This window comes from Mastigoproctus giganteus, chromosome 2 (assembly GCF_048544385.1).
Source record: "Mastigoproctus giganteus isolate SK-2022 chromosome 2, ASM4854438v1, whole genome shotgun sequence".
NCBI lineage: Eukaryota > Metazoa > Arthropoda > Arachnida > Uropygi > Thelyphonidae > Mastigoproctus > Mastigoproctus giganteus.
In genome coordinates this window covers 190,455,552-190,471,581 of record NC_143576.1, presented here as the reverse complement: position 1 = coordinate 190,471,581, position 16,030 = coordinate 190,455,552, and the positions used below count along the sequence as shown (strand labels likewise).

Below are 16,030 nucleotides of genomic sequence, written 5' to 3'. Positions count from 1 at the left end.
TACAGCCATTGTAACACGATGCAGCATATCCGGAATTCGATAGCATTAGCTTTGTATAGTATAGTGCATAATATAATATTGTCAATTAATCAGTAAATCTATTAATCTTGTTAAACTTCATTGTCAATTAAATTGTACTTTTAACTATATATATATAACGACTTAGAATACAAATGTAACAAATAATTAATACATAACTTGATACGGAAGTTATATAAAGGGAACTCGTAGATAACACTCGATACTGAAAAATAAATATAGCGTTATAACTGTGTTAGGATACAAGTTTAAAGTTTTAATTTTGTTCTGAAATTGTAATTTTATTGACATTAAATCGAAATCATGACTCAGACCAGAGCAGCAAAGCACAAGGCTCAAGCTAATGGGAGTTCTGTGGCTGAATGGAGAACTGAGGGGGGCAGTTGCCCTCTGAATCACAGCCTTTTAAGATGCACTGTTTCCTTGATGTTTGCGGAGCAATCGGGTACGGGACATGATACTGCCATGGGGGATGTCTTTGTGTGTGTACGATGCAAGGAGTGCATGGAAATTAGGCGACAACTCAGCGTTGTTATGGGCCTATATGAGACCTTAAAGGACACGGTGGATGCCCTCGAAGGAAATAAATTGAGGGGCCCATCAAGCTCTCAGCTGCCCACATCAACGCCACAGCTTGCACTTGGTCATCTTGCAATACAGAGGCAGCCCCCAAGGCAGAATGCGCTGGTCCCACAGGAACAAGTAGTTGTTGGTGACTCTGTTGTCAGGGAAACGGGGAACATGCTTTGTAAAAAGGATAGGTGGAACAGGACCAGGGTATGTCTGCCAGGGGCAAAGGTTGATGACGTTGTAGAGTGGATATCATCTTTTAAGGGCACAAAAGGTGATATAGTTGTACACGTTGGCACTAATGATATTAAGAGTAGGAGACCGGCGGAATTACTTAACAAGTACAGGTCACTGTTGAAAAAAAGCCGTGAAGTAGGGTTGAATTTGAAAGTGTCTGCAATTCTGCCCAGACATGATAGGAGGGAGTATATGATGAGAGACTTGTCGATCAATTCGGCCCTGGAAAGATTGTGCAAGGCTCAAGGGGTAGAATTTTTTTCAGCCTGGACTGTACTTGTTAACAGGAGAGATTGCTTCTACAGGGATGGGATACACTTAAATAGAAAGGGTGCAAGAATATTTGTTGATGCTATCGAGGCAGTGTTAGGTGGGTCGGAAAACTGCTAGCTTGGGGGGAGACAAAGACTAATAGATTAACAGTAGCCACTGGCAGAGGTAAAAGAGATTCTTGCACAGCTTCTATTGGAATGAGCAGAAGCCTGAAAAACAAGATGCAGAATATTTCAGAGACTGCTGGAAGTCACTGTGGTACAAGTAAACACATGGGTTGTGTTAGGGTAGCTAAGAATAGAAACAGGTGCATGTATACTTGCGTGTACACCAATGCTAGGAGTTTAGTAAATAAATTTGGTGAATTTGAGGTATGGCTCAAAACATCAAAGGCAGATATTGTTGGGATATCAGAGATGTGGTGTCACACAGATATAAGGAATGCAGAACTGGAATTTGGGGAGTACAACGTCTACAGAAAGGATAGACAGGATAGGAAGGGAGGAGGGGTTATGCTATTAGTTAAAAAACACATAAAATCCAAGGAAGTGAAGCTAGTCGACATCGATGGACAGGGCAGTGTCAAGTCAGTTTGGTGTGACATAAGCATAGGTAAATCAAAATTGAGAGTAGGAGTGTGCTATAGGCCTAATGACTCTGATGAGTATAATAAGAAACTGTACAGGGAAAAAGAATGGGCCAGTAAATCAGAGAGTCTTATAATGGAGGATTTTAATTTCCCAGATATTGACTGGAATTTGTGGGTTGGTCACTCACACACTAGCAAGGCTTTTGTGGATTTATTAAATGATTGTTTTCTACACCAGCATGTTCGGGAGGCAACTAGAGGGAGTAATACTCTTGATCTGATTATCAATAGTGATTTTTCATGCATTAAGAATCTGCACATAAAAGAACCACTAGGTGGCAGTGATCACAGTGTGCTGAAGTGGGATTTACTCAAGGAGGTAACTACCATCAGAGGTAAAGGGAATGGTTTTTGCTTTCGTAAGGGTGACTATGATGGTCTGAGACAGTATTTAAATTCTATACAGTGGGACCAACTGATGATGTTACCAACAGCAAATTCAAAATGGGAAGCATTCAAGGAACTAATCTTGGAAACTACCAGGCTTTACATACCAACCAAGAAATATTGTTCAAGGTTCAGGCCTAAATGGTTGTCAGATGAACTAATGAGTCATATGGCAGAGAAGAAAAATGCATGGGATACATACAAATTAATGGGTGACATGGAAGCCTATGATAGATATAAGTTGGTCTGTAACCAAGTCACAAAGGAGATTAGGCAGGCAAAGGCAGATTATGAGAAATCCCTGGCAAAGGATGCAAAGAAAAACAGAAAAGAGTTCTTTACCTATTTAAACTCAAGAAGGAAAGGGACGAATCAGATTGGTCCACTAGACGTTGATGGTTCAACAGTTGAGGATCCTGCTCAGGTGGCTAACAATCTAAACGAGTATTTTGCATCTACATTCACACATGAGGAGTTATTCAGGAAGGGGAATGTCGTAGGTGAAGTAAACATTGGCAGTGAGCTAGATGATTTTCTAATAACTGAGAGGAAAGTGGAGGAGAAATTGTTGAGGATAAACATAAAAAAGGCACCCGGGGTGGATGGGATCTATCCAGTTATATTAAAGGAGGCAGCAAAGGAAGTAAGCAAACCCCTAGCCATAATTATGAGAGCTTCTTTGGACTCAGGGGAGGTACCCATGGACTGGAGATGTGCAAATGTAACCCCAATTCACAAAGGAGGATCAAAGGCTGACACAAGTAATTATAGACCTGTTAGTTTAACTTCGGTTCCAGGAAAATTAATGGAGGCACTGGTTAAAGAAGCACTGCAGGATCATCTAGACAAGAATTCAGTTATAGCTCAGACACAGCATGGTTTTGTTAAGGGCAGGTCTTGTCTGACCAATTTGATTCGATACTATGATGTAGTCACAAAAGAACTGGATGCAGGGAATAACTTTGATATTATATATTTGGATCTTAGAAAGGCTTTTGATACTGTTGCGTATGGAAGACTGCTGCACAAATTGGAGCAGTGTGGCATTGGAGGCAAATTGCTGCTATGGATAAAGGGATGGTTGAGTGGCAGAAGACAGAGAGTGGTAATCAATGGACTCTGCTCAACGTGGACTAATGTTATTAGTGGAGTTCCTCAGGTTTCAGTGTTGGGTCCATTGTTGTTTTCTGTATTTATAAATGATATTGATGATGGTATAAGTGATGCAGGATACAGATGATCCTGCATCACTTCCTTAACCGGTGATTCCATTATTTTTCCTGGAATAGAAGTTAGACTAACAGGTCTGTAATTACTCATGTCACCCTCTGATCCTCCTTTGTGAATTGGGGACACACTTTCACATCTCCAGTCCATGGGGACCTCCCCTGAGTCAAAGAAAGCTTTCATAATTATGGCTAAGGGTTTGCTTACTTCCTTTGCTGCTTTGTTTAGTATAACTGGATAGATCCCATCCACCCGAGGTGCCTTTCTTGTGTTTATCTTCAACAATTTCTCCCCCACTTTACTCTCAGTTATTACAAGATTATCTAGCCTACTGCCAGAGTTGAATACACCTCTGGCATTCCCCTCACTGAATAACTCCTAATGTGTGAATTTTGATGCAAAATAATCATTTATTTTGTTAGCTACCTGAGCAGGATCATCAACAGTTGAACCATCGATATCAAGTGGACCAATCTGATTCATCTCCTTCCTTCTAGAGTTTACGTAAGTAAAGAACTCTTTGCTGTTTTTCTTTGCATCTCTTGCCAAAGATTTCTCGTAATCTGCCTTTGCCTGCCTAACCTCCTTTGTAACTTGGTTACAGATCAACTTCTATCTATCAGAGGCTTATGTGTCACGTATTAATTTATATATATCCCATGCATTTTTTCTTCTCTGTCATATGTCTCATTAGTTCATCTGACATCCATTTAGGCCTAAACCTTGAACAATATTTCTTAGTTGGTATGTAAAGCCTAGTAGCTTCCAAGATAAGTTCTTTGAATGCTTCCAATTTTGAATTTGCTGTTGATAACAGCTTCATTTGATCCCACTGTATAGAATTTAAATACTGTCTCAGACCATCGTAGTCACCTTTATGAAAGCAATAACCCTTCCCTTTACCCCTGATGGTAGTTCCCTCTTTGAGTAAATCCCACTTCAGCACACTGTGATCACTGCCACATAGTGGTTCCTTTATCTGCAGATTCTTAATGCATGAAGAATCACTACTGATAATCAAATCAAGAGTATTACTCCCTCTAGTTGCCTCCCGAACATGCTGATGTAGAAAACAATCATCCAATAAATCCACAAAAGCCTTGCTAGTGTGTGAGTGACCAACCCACAAATTCCAATCAATATCTGGGTAATTTAAATCCCCCATTATAAGACTCTCTGATGTACTGGCCCACTCTATTTCCCTGTACAGTTTCTTATTATACTCATCAGAGTCATTAGGCCTATAGCACACTCCTACTCTCAATTTTGATCTCCCAATGCTTATGTCACACCAAACTTACTCGACACTGCACTGTCCAGCAATGTCGACTGGCTTCACTTCCTTGGATTTTATGTGTTTCTTAACTAATAGCATAACCCCTCCTCCCTTCCTATCCTGTCTATCCTTTCTGTAGATGTTGTACTCCCCAGATTCCAGTTCTTCATTCCTTATATCTGTGTGACACCACGTCTCTGATATCTCAACAATATCCGCCTTTGATGCTTTGAGCAATACCTCAAGTACAGTCCAGGCTGAAAAAAATTCTACCCCTTGAGCCTTGCACAATCTTTCCAGGGCCGAATTGATCAACAAGGCTCTCGTCATATACAGTCAGTCCTCATATAACACGTGTTTACATTACACGAATTCGATCATACACGATTTATAAATAGGGGAACGATATCTTATATAACACGAACCAAATTCGCTTATGCACGATTCGCCTTTGTGTTTACGAGAAATGGCAGTCGAACGCAGAAACACGATAGGAATGAAGAGAAGATTCTGAAAATGTATTTGTTTTTTATATCAGTGAAGGGGAAACACATTTCACCATAATAACGTAAAAACCAACACAATTCCAGCTATCGATATAATCGCAAATGCAATTAGATCGGGCGCCTCCGTAGCCAGGTGGGAAGGAGCAGCAGTGCGTAGTACATGCTTCTTGATTAGACCGGGGTTCGAGCCCGTCACCACCAAATACAGAGGATGCGGAAAGGTCAGGGAATGACCACCGCATATCCCCGAGCAATATGGCCTTAGTTGCTAATGCTCCTAAAAACCAAATAACAACAACAGCAATTAGATCGAGTTTACTACCAGTTTATAACAGATTCCACTAGCAGAAACGCAACTGGAAATTGTTTTTGTTTTATGGTAGTAACCCCTAGAAATGTGTTTTAGTAAAATGTGAGGTGTTAATCTCTGCCTTTACGGTGTTGTTTATTCAGTTGCTACACGCGCGCAGCTTTGTTTATATGTATCAAGCGTGCCTCCTCGTTTTGTAATTTTGCTTTATTCCCTAAAAATGAGTAAAATACTTAAAACGTGTGAAAAGGAAGCCACTACAGATTCAGAGAGAAAAAGAAAAGCAATATCGATAAACATAGGCGGACTGGGTCAAAAATGCTTGCCCGGGAAAATTATAGTGGCCTCATACTAGCGTTTATGGCCAAAATCACACCGGCCTCCGGCCCACCGCGGTTTCCCCGGTAAGGCTTATGGCCAGTCCGCCTCTGTCGATAGAGAAAAAATATGAAATTGTGAAACGCTTTGAGCGAAATGAAAGACCATGTGATATTGCACATGCTACAGACCTAAATGAGGCAACGCCGAGAATTACAAAGAATGCAGAGAAAATAAAAAGAACTTTCATAGCAGGAACAACTCAAAGTGTAATTAAAATCAATTAGATTAAGACACAAAGAATTGGAAAAGATGGAACGGCTGTCATCTGTTTGGATAGAAAATCAAACAAAAAACAAGTTTGCTTATGATAGAAGCAAAAGCATTAGTAATATTTTATTAGTAATATTATATTTTATTAGTAATAAAATACGTAAGTATTTTATTACGATAATTTATTGTGTTCGGTAATGTTTTGGTTACAAATGTGTGTTCAATCTTGGGTGGTCGGTCGATTTTGCATTGCACGAGGGTTTCTAGGAACACAACTATCGTGCTATACGAGGACTGACTGTACTCCCTCCTATCTTGTCTGAGCAGAATGGCAGACACTTTCAATTTCAACCCTAATTCACGGCTTTTTTTCAACAGTGACCTGTATTTGTTAAGTAATTCTGCCGGTCTCCTACTCTTGATATCATTAGTGCCAACATGTACAACTATATCACCTTTTGTGCCCTTAAAAGATGATATCCACTCTACAACGTCATCTACCTTTGCCCCTTACAGATATACCCTTGTCCTGTTCATATATCATATATTTGGATCTTAGAAAGGCTTTTGATACTGTTGCACATGGAAGACTGCTACACAAATTGGAGCAGTGTGGCATTGGAGGCAAATTGCTGCTATGGATAATGGGATGGTTGAGTGGGAGAAGACAGAGAGTGGTAATCAATGGATGACGTCTTCGTGAACTAATGTTATTAGTAGGGTCCCTCAGGGTTCAGTGTTGGGTCCATTGTTCTTTTCTGTATTTAATAATGATATTGATGATGGTATATGTGGCTCAATGTCCAAGTTTGGAGATGATACTAAGGTTGGCAGGGTTGTTAATGACACTAATGACAGTATGCTGCTGCAACAGTATCTAGAAAAGTTGAGCAGATGGGCTGCGAGGTGGGAACTGAAGTTTAACATTGACAAATGTAAAGTACTGCATATGGGAAGCAGTTATCCCAGAGTAATCACCTGTGTGCTATTACACTGACAGTGGTGGAGAATGAATAGGACTTGGGGAGGGGGGTAATTGTGCAGTCAGATATGAAGTTTACTGAGCAGTTCAAGCAGTCTTCAAGAGTAGTTCATGGTATCTGTCTTGTCAATGATATACAGGAATTTTTCTAGCAGGGATAAGGAGGTGATTATCCTGTTGTATAAGGGAATGGCCAGGCCGCACCTTGAGTACTGTATACAGGTCTGAAGGCCTCATTTTAGGAAGGATGTAGAGCTGCTGGAGTGAGTGCTGAGAACGGCAACAAGATTAGTGAATGGAACAAAGGGTTGCTCTTACGAAGAAAGGCTTAAGCTTTGCAAATTACCTGCTCTGCCGTATCAACATTAATAACTGAGTTAGTATCATTAGTGTCATTTAGAAAGTGACATCATTTGCGTCAATTCCGTCTAGCATTTTCGTTATCATTCTGTTTTACTTAAGTCTGAAAAATTTAGTAAGTGCCGCCAAAGAATTTTTCACATGAAAAAAAAAGAAAGAAAGAAAAGTAGAAAGTGAATTAAAAAGGAAGGTTGTTAGTGTGCTCTGTCAAAAAATGTGATCACTAAATTACCATTTAGATAAGCATGTTAAAAGTTTAAATTTTTGGTCATGCTTTGTCATACAGCAAATTCTCACATAAAATTCACTAAATCATCATACTTACTAAATTGTTGTGGCTATGAATTGTCTTTCACCAAATTTTCATACTGTCAAATTATCTCATACACCAGACTGTTTCATGCACCAAATTGTCACATACAGTAAAATTGTCATATACTAAGCTGTTATACACCGAATTGCCTTACTTCAAATTTACGAGGATCCCTCTGAAGTAAATAAGAGTAAATATAGCTGGTAATGTTTATGAGTAATGATTTTACTATGATGAAATATAAATGATAAATATGCATACCTACATATCTTTCTAGCTGTGGCTAAATGTACAGTAGCAGCTCCTGTCTTAGTGGATGAGAATGACCAAACAGTACCCCAAACTCAGGAAGATACTACTTTTTGGCAGACCACCCAAGGGAGATTCAAATTTACTATTGAAGAATTGCCCATTCATTTACAGTTTGCTTTTGTTCTTCTGAAAGTATGTATATTTATTGCAAATTTCTATTAATCCCCTAATAATACAAGATGCCCACAAAAGAATGACCTGATTTCAGACGTGAATAATTCCAGAACGAAAGATGATACACATATGTAAATTTTAGCATTCAGTGTAAAATGTTATCAAATTTCATAGTTATTAATTTTTGTTTTTCCTCCTTTATACATAATATCAAAATATTAAAAAATAATAAAATAATAAGAAAAATGGCTCCTGCAGTTACTGTGTGTTATTCATTACATAGACAAATATGGAAAGTCAGCACCAACTACAAATGTAATAAGATGTTGTCTGCAAGGATTTCTGGAAACTGAATTGGTAAACAAAGGACAGTTCCAGATATCTGAGCACTTCAACAGAAACTGTGGCAGCAGTTTAATGGCAATATCCTGAAGTCAATAAGATGAGGTTCGTATGAACTGCTAATTCCAAAATCAACTGTGCATACAGTTTTGTTTGACTGCTTGTATATGAATATAGCTATCATCAAAGTTTACTAACAGATTGTCCACATTGAGAGAATCTGTTGAGACAATTGAGAAAGCTTTGCATGCCAGCATAGAAGAAGATACCGAGTATCTGTTGTGTGTATGCTCCGTAAACAAGTCAAGAGAAAATCCTCAAGCAGTAAGGGAGCATAAGAGCAGTCCAAAGTGCGGTGGGGACTTCTCTGACAAGATTAGTAAATATTTTTAATTCACTAAGAAGTCATTCCTTTTAACAGTGTATCAAGAATCTGTTAGAACTTTGTGAAATTTTGTGATTCCTTAACTTGACAATTGTCATAGAACTGTACTGTTTCATCGGGATGGTATCCCCCTTCATACTGGAATCATTCTGTTTATGCACTCTTCAGTGAAAATTCTCCAGCCTGCTAGATAGGAAGGGACTCATTTCCTAGTCATCATGCTCACCAGATATTATCCCACTTGACTCTTTGTGAAATTATGTTAAGCACATTGTATTCCTCACTGTTGTACCATACTTACCAGCTTTCATGTTACTCAAGAGATGCTTAAAATGTGTGGAGAGAGAAAAAGATATAGAATTTTGTTTAGGCATTGTGTGACTAAATAAGTAGTCAAATATGGATGTTTATTGAGCCAGTTGTGAAACTTTATTTCATTATTCATTTTGTATGTAGTGCATTCAAAAAGTTCCCAGAATTGCATACTAGTATTTAAATGATTTGTGCTATGGTTGTAAGGTTTTGTGGGATGTCAGTGTTGACCTTGGCACGAATGCTTGCCAAGTGGAAACTGGCTCGACTACTTCACTGGTGTGTCACAACTGATTAATTGTAGATTGTTGCAGTTTGAACAGCATGCTAGCGTCAAGTTCTTTAAACTTGGGAAAAGTGCTAGAGAGATGCTGTAAGCATTACGCAAAGTTTATGGAAATATGCTTTAAAAAAAACAACAGTTTATGAGAAGTTTAATTGACATAAAAATGGACAAGAAACACTGGAAGATGAAGCTTGGAGTGGATTCCATTTGATGTCATAAAAGTAAAGGAACTTTGCTAAATGATAGGGAAATGACTGTTGTTGAAATTGCTTGTGAAGTTGGCATACAATCCTGATGCAAGGTTTAAGGATGCGCCATGTGTGTCCATGCATGTAAAGTTTGTTCCACACTTCTGAGAGAGACAATAATATGGACTACAGGAAAGCCATCACAGGTGATTTTTTGAAAAATCTATGCTGCATCTGAGCTTTCTAAGAAAAGTGGTCACTGTGGATGAGAGTTGGATGTTCACTTATGACCCTGAGACCAAGGCGGAATCATCTAAATGACACACAAAAATGTCCCCACAGCCCAAGAAGTCTTGTGCAATAAAATCCAACATCAGAGTCATTCTGATCATTTTTTTAAAATGATGACAGCATAGTGCACTATGAATTTGTAACTACAGGGAGAAACATTACTGCTGTGTACTGTGTTAAGGTTTTGACATGTTTGTGTGAGAATATGAAGCAAATATGACATTGTTTCCAGTCACATGGCAATGGCAGTTCGGCAGTTCTTGGCTGCCAAAAAAATCACACTCATGCAGCATGGGTGTGATTTTTTTGCACCATCTGACTTCTGGCTGTTCCCTAAACTTAAAATGGAGCTTTGCAGTTGTAATTTCACTACAGTGAATAATACCAAAGAAAATGCTGAAGTCACTCTACATGCACTAAAAAAACATGTTTTTAAAGGATGTTTCAAAGCTTAGGAAGATCAATGGAGCAAGTGTGTGTATGTGCACAGAAGGAAAGTAATTTGAAGGTGATTAGGTTAGTAAGCCCAACTGCTCCAATAAACTTTTGTCCCAATACTAAAATTCCAGGATATTTTTTAAATGTACCTTTTATATATCTGTCTCTTATTTTGTTTGGCATTATTAAAGTTTGAAATCAGGTCATTTTTTGTTTGACAGCCTATATGTTTTGGCATAGGAATGATGATGTCTCTTGAGACAATAAGCATAAGTTTACAATAATATGCAATATTTCATAAAAATAATAAAACATAAATTAACTCAGGATTTTATAAATGAGTAATTATACTTGTTTATAATATGAGTAATTGTAAATAAGTAATTATTTTCGTTTAAAAAAAATTTGTAAAATCTTGAAAATATGGGAATGAGCATCATGTGGCCTTACTTCGAATTCTATAATAATTTAGAGCAGTTATCTGATTAGTAAGTTAGAAGAATCCTATGAGCCGTAGCACTGATATTAACACCTGTTAGATTTAATTTATTGGTTAATCAAATATTGATGTGATTTTTTAACATTCATTTCATATTAGCATGATTATATTAAAATGAGCAACTACTTTATCTTGATGTATATCACATATTTAACTGTGAAGCAGATTGTGTGGCAAAGCTTAAAGGTGAAATTAAAATTTACACAAACTAAAAATAATTCTAAAAACATCCAATGGTCAGTTACTCTTTGACTGAAGACAGAAATTTGCCTTAAGCCAAAGAACCTTAGTAATTTTAGTTACTCCCATTCCCATGCTTAAAAATTCCCAATTACATAGTCATATTTGTCTTTCAGATAAAGTATGCAATTTTGGTTGACAACAGTAGAATTTTTTGCAGCTAATCAGTAAAGTGGAAGAGAAATTGTTGAAGTTAAACATACGAAAGGCATCTAGAGTGGATGGGAACTATCCAATTTTATTAAGGGAGGCAGTAAAGGAAGTAAGCAAACCATTAGCCATAATTGTGGTAATAGCATATTGTCATTAACAGTTCTAGGTTCTAGAAAAGTTAGGCAAATGAGCTGAGAAGTGGCATCTGAAGTTTAAATTGACAAATGCAAAGTGCTGCATATGGGTAACAGTAACCCCAGAATAATGTACTAATTGTGTGGTACTAAACTAAGGGTAGTAGAGAATGAAAAAGAACTGGGTGTAATTGGGCAATCAGATATGAAGTTTTCTGAGCGGTGCAGACAGGCTGCAAGGCCTGTTCATGGGATTTTGTCAATGATATACAAGAATGTTGTAAGCAGGGATAAGGAGGTGATTATCCATTTGTCGAAAGCAGTGGTCAGGCCACACCTTGAGTACTGCATACAGGTCTGGAGTTCTCATTTTAGGAAGTATGTAGAGCTGCTGGAATGGGTACAGTGAAGGGCAACGAGATTAGTTAGGGGGAACAAAGAGAATTCAAATTGAGGAAAGATGATTGTAGAATAGATGTGTGGAAATTTGTCTTTGGCCAGTGATTGGTTGATTGCTGGAACAAACTCCTATTTGTTATTGTGGAAGTTGATATCTTAAATAAATTCAAGGAAGAACTAGACAAACTTTTGTAGGGAATGGATCGGTGATTTTTGTTTTTTTGGCTGATGCTGTATAAGCTTGCTCTATTGCATCATATGCCACTACTAATGCTAACAACCAAACATGCTGAAAAGTTAAGGGTTACCATATCAAAGAACAAAGAGTGTGAAAGTTGGGGGCAGAAGGGAAGAAGAAGAATACAGGAACAAATACTGACAGTCATGTGTCATCCGATTGAAGTTCATAGAAAATATAAATTAAATGTGGTGTATTCAAATAATGATGTAACAAAATGAAACACTATTATACAGTGTATAAGAATTTCTACAGACTACAAATGGAAACCTTTGAAAATTTTCAGTTTTGTTTGTTTCATTTTTAATGTGGTTTCCCTAAACTTTTTCTCATATTATCTTTCATTCTTAGTGGATATTTTTGTTTTTTGTCATTGTTCTTTCATTATATATATATATATATATATTTTACATTCAGGTTATTCCCAGATATATTGTTGTGCTTACTGTACATATCTTTAGTGACTAAAGTTAACAGAGCAGATAAGAGTGGTAAATATGAGGGAAGTTTGAATAGTTTTTGGCCTGAATATGAAGGACTTATTTCATGAGTCTGGTAACTTTACTTTTCAAAGTAGTCTCCTTTGGAGTCAATACACTTTGCCACCAATAGTGCAATGCATGATTCTGGCTGCAAAGAAGGTTTTCTCTTGGGCCTTCAGGAAAGTACCTACTGCAGCAGGGATCTAACTGTTGGTGGGGAAATGGATGCCAGCCAGGTATTTTTTTTTTTAAATTAGGAAATAGGTGAAAGTCTGTTCAATCTGGTAAATATTGTGGATAGAAAGCTGCCCTCATGCAATACAGCCATGGCAGTGCCAGACTTGTGAGCAGGTGCATTGGCCTGGTGGAACAAGACTCTTTTGCTGAGTTTTCCTCTGTATTTGTCTTTGATGTTTTAACACAACTGCCTCACAGTGTCTGTAATATGCCCCTGTGACTGTCTGGCCTTTCTGAAGATAATCTAGCAACATTCCATCAGCATCCCAAAAACCAATGCCAAAAGCTTTTGATATACTGCCAGCAGAAGGAATTGACTTAGCTTTCTTTATAGTTAGAGAAGAGCCGTGTTTCCACTGTTTGGAATTACTTTTTTGTCTCTGGCTGATAGTGATGGACCCATATCTCATCCATGGTTTCAAACCTTGCAAGGAAATTTGTTGTATCTGCTTGAAAATGATGCAAATGTTCACTTTACTTGACAACTCTTGTGTGTTTTAATATGCTGTCAACAGCTTTGAGATGCATAGTGTTCACACCATTTTCATAGCTGAGACCTCTGTTATTATATGATGCATGTTTAGATAAGATGCTCAAAATGCTGGCAGTGTAGAGTGTGTTTAGTGCCAAACGGCACTAGGGGTTTCCCCCATCACCACGTAGTATACATTGTGGGTGCAGAACAGAACACTATCAATACCAGATGTTTAAAAGTGTATGGATTTTGTACATGTGCAGTGTCATTGTACCGTTGTTCCTCTGGTCATTTAGCCATTGGGCTCCTAATGGGACCCAACGTTGTCCACACTCTGCCCCATAGAGGCAGACCAGGTACACCAGTATTATAGTTATTTACTCTGGCAGGTCCTGCCACCTAGTTTCCTGAGATTTCAGTGGCAAAAACTTATTTAAAAAAGGGGGGAAGAAATAGGGTTAGCCGAGGTAATTAAAATTGTGTTAAGTTTTTGAATGTGGGGGTATGATTACTAGGGGTTGGTTTGAACACTAGTCATGTAAATTTTTAAGAGAGAGCAAGGGGTGGGACTGAAGTCTGGGTGGAAACAGACAGAAATATGGGGTCAGTAGAGAAGGCAACCCCAAGGTGTAAGTGGGACAGGCCCATGCCCCACCAGAGGGAAGGAGGGATCAGCGGGAGTTGGAGACAGAGACCATCAGCTCCCCCCACTGGGAGGAAAGGGGAAGAAAGGACCATGCAAGGGAGCATGGTTTTGAGAACCAAGATGGCCTTGAACATCAAAGCTGTGGCAAGTCTTCTTAGGAGTTCCTGTTCAGTTAGTCCAGTCCTGTCTAAGAAATGTCACTCATGGGAATGGTGACCCATCTTTCAGTTTGTCCTAGTTATGGTCTGAGTCTGGTAGCACTTGGAATGCCTCTCCCATCCAATTGTCACTTAAAATGTAGAGGGTCCGTTCAGTGAGTCTGGCAATGTACTGAACTATCACTCATTATGATAGTTCAGTATAATTACTGATCTCTAATCAACAGATCATGTACACTGTCAACAACGTCTGGAGTGTTGGACTTATTATTGTTATTAGCCATATAATGCAAGGAAGCCTGAGGCTTATGCTGCACCAGCCAAAAAAAAAAAAAAAAAAAAAAATTCTGAATTACCCTGAGAGAAAACAAGAGTCAGAAGTAAAAGGGATCCAAGAAAGAGAAGAATGATGATATCCAGCTCAGTGCCCTGCATGTGCCAAGCCCATACTCACCAAATTTGAGCCCCTGGGGTAATAAAAATTCACCAAGTCATCGACGGGACACGAACTCAGGTCTTTTCCACCCGGTGTGGGGAGGACGGTGATCCTGCCAACTGTGCTGCCCATCAGGGACTTTGCAGGCCTTCCATTCCTCATTTAAATTCTGTCATTGCCTACTTCTTAACCATGGAATAGGAATGGCATCCTCCCCCAATGTTGTAACAATATCCTCATGAATTGCATTTGGCATTAGTTCCCTTTTTCACAAATGTATTTTGACTGATTTCTTCCATCTTTCCTAATAATCCATAAAGGTAAGCATTCAGCCTACCTTTATGGATTATTAGGAAAGGATTATTAGGTGACTTAAATAATACACCAAATTGTCTTAAATAAAGAAATAAAAATAAATAAATAAATAACAGTGAATATCCACAATGGTTGAATTGTTGTCCTTATTACACCATCAGCTTTATACACCAAGACACAAGTTAACAAATTAGCTCCGTGTATATGAATGATTACATAATCTCAGACTAAAAGTACTCTAACCAAACCAACATCAAGTTTAAGGACTCCTGGGCCAATTATATATTAGATCCAACTAGAGTATTGTGGGATTTGTGGATTAGTTTCTTATTACTAATTTCATTCTTTTTTCCTGGTTCTAGGTTAACTGTGTGTGTGTGTGTGTGTGTGTGTGTGTGTGTGTGTGTGTGTGTGTGTGTGTGTGTGTGTGTGTGTGTGTGTGTGTGTGTGTGTGTGTCAATTGTTGTGATATCCACAGAATGGAGAATAGACCAAGTTGTAGAGGATAATAGATGTGCCACTGTGGGAGAAATAAAGCAGTTCAGTTTGGTAAGGATAGACAGTTGCAGGATAGACATTGTATCACATAATTTACAATAGTAAATGACCTCTTTTTGCTGCACTCCAGTAGGTTCTATAAATGAGAAGTGGGGAAACTAGGCATATGCTTGGAGGCTTGGTTGAAATATTTAAATGGATTGAGTAAACGAAATGCTGATGACATCCTTGCTCTTTCTCAGACAGCACACTCAAAAGACACAAATTGAAATTGGCATGAGGTTGTTGCAAGAAGAGAAATTTACAGAAATTTGTCTTCAGACAGAGATAGTTAATCGATTGTTTGTGTAAACATCCTCCTTTCATTGGGAATTAGGTTGTTTTAATAAATTTAAAGAAGGATTTGTATAAATGATTACAGGAAATGAGCAAACAAATTATCATTTTTTGGACAATTGTTTTATTTATATTTGGCCGATTCTGTATAAAGTTGCTTCCTTGTATCATTTTGAGTAGCCAGGTGGGCAGGAGCAGCAGTGCTTAGCGAATGCTTCTTGATTAGACTGTGACCACCAAATACAGAGGATGCGGAAAGGTCAATGAATGACCACCGCATATCCCAGGAGCAATATGGCCTTAGTTGCTAATGCTCCTAAAAACCAAATAACAAACAACAAACAAGCATCATTTTGACATTAATGCTAATACTTACTGTTAGTATTAATATCTATT

The 16,030-nt window shown here is 38.2% G+C and overlaps 1 protein-coding gene across 1 annotated transcript in view; it reads left to right on the top strand.

Annotated features, from left to right (window-relative positions):
* Nucleotides 1-16,030, top strand: part of unc79 (UNC-79 domain-containing protein) — a 1,082,710-nt gene that overhangs the window by 432,115 nt on the left and 634,565 nt on the right. The window contains exon 23 of the mRNA XM_090389680.1: nucleotides 7,998-8,164. Within this exon, the coding sequence (XP_090245806.1) occupies nucleotides 7,998-8,164 (167 nt within the window). The remainder of the gene's footprint in view (nucleotides 1-7,997; nucleotides 8,165-16,030) is intronic.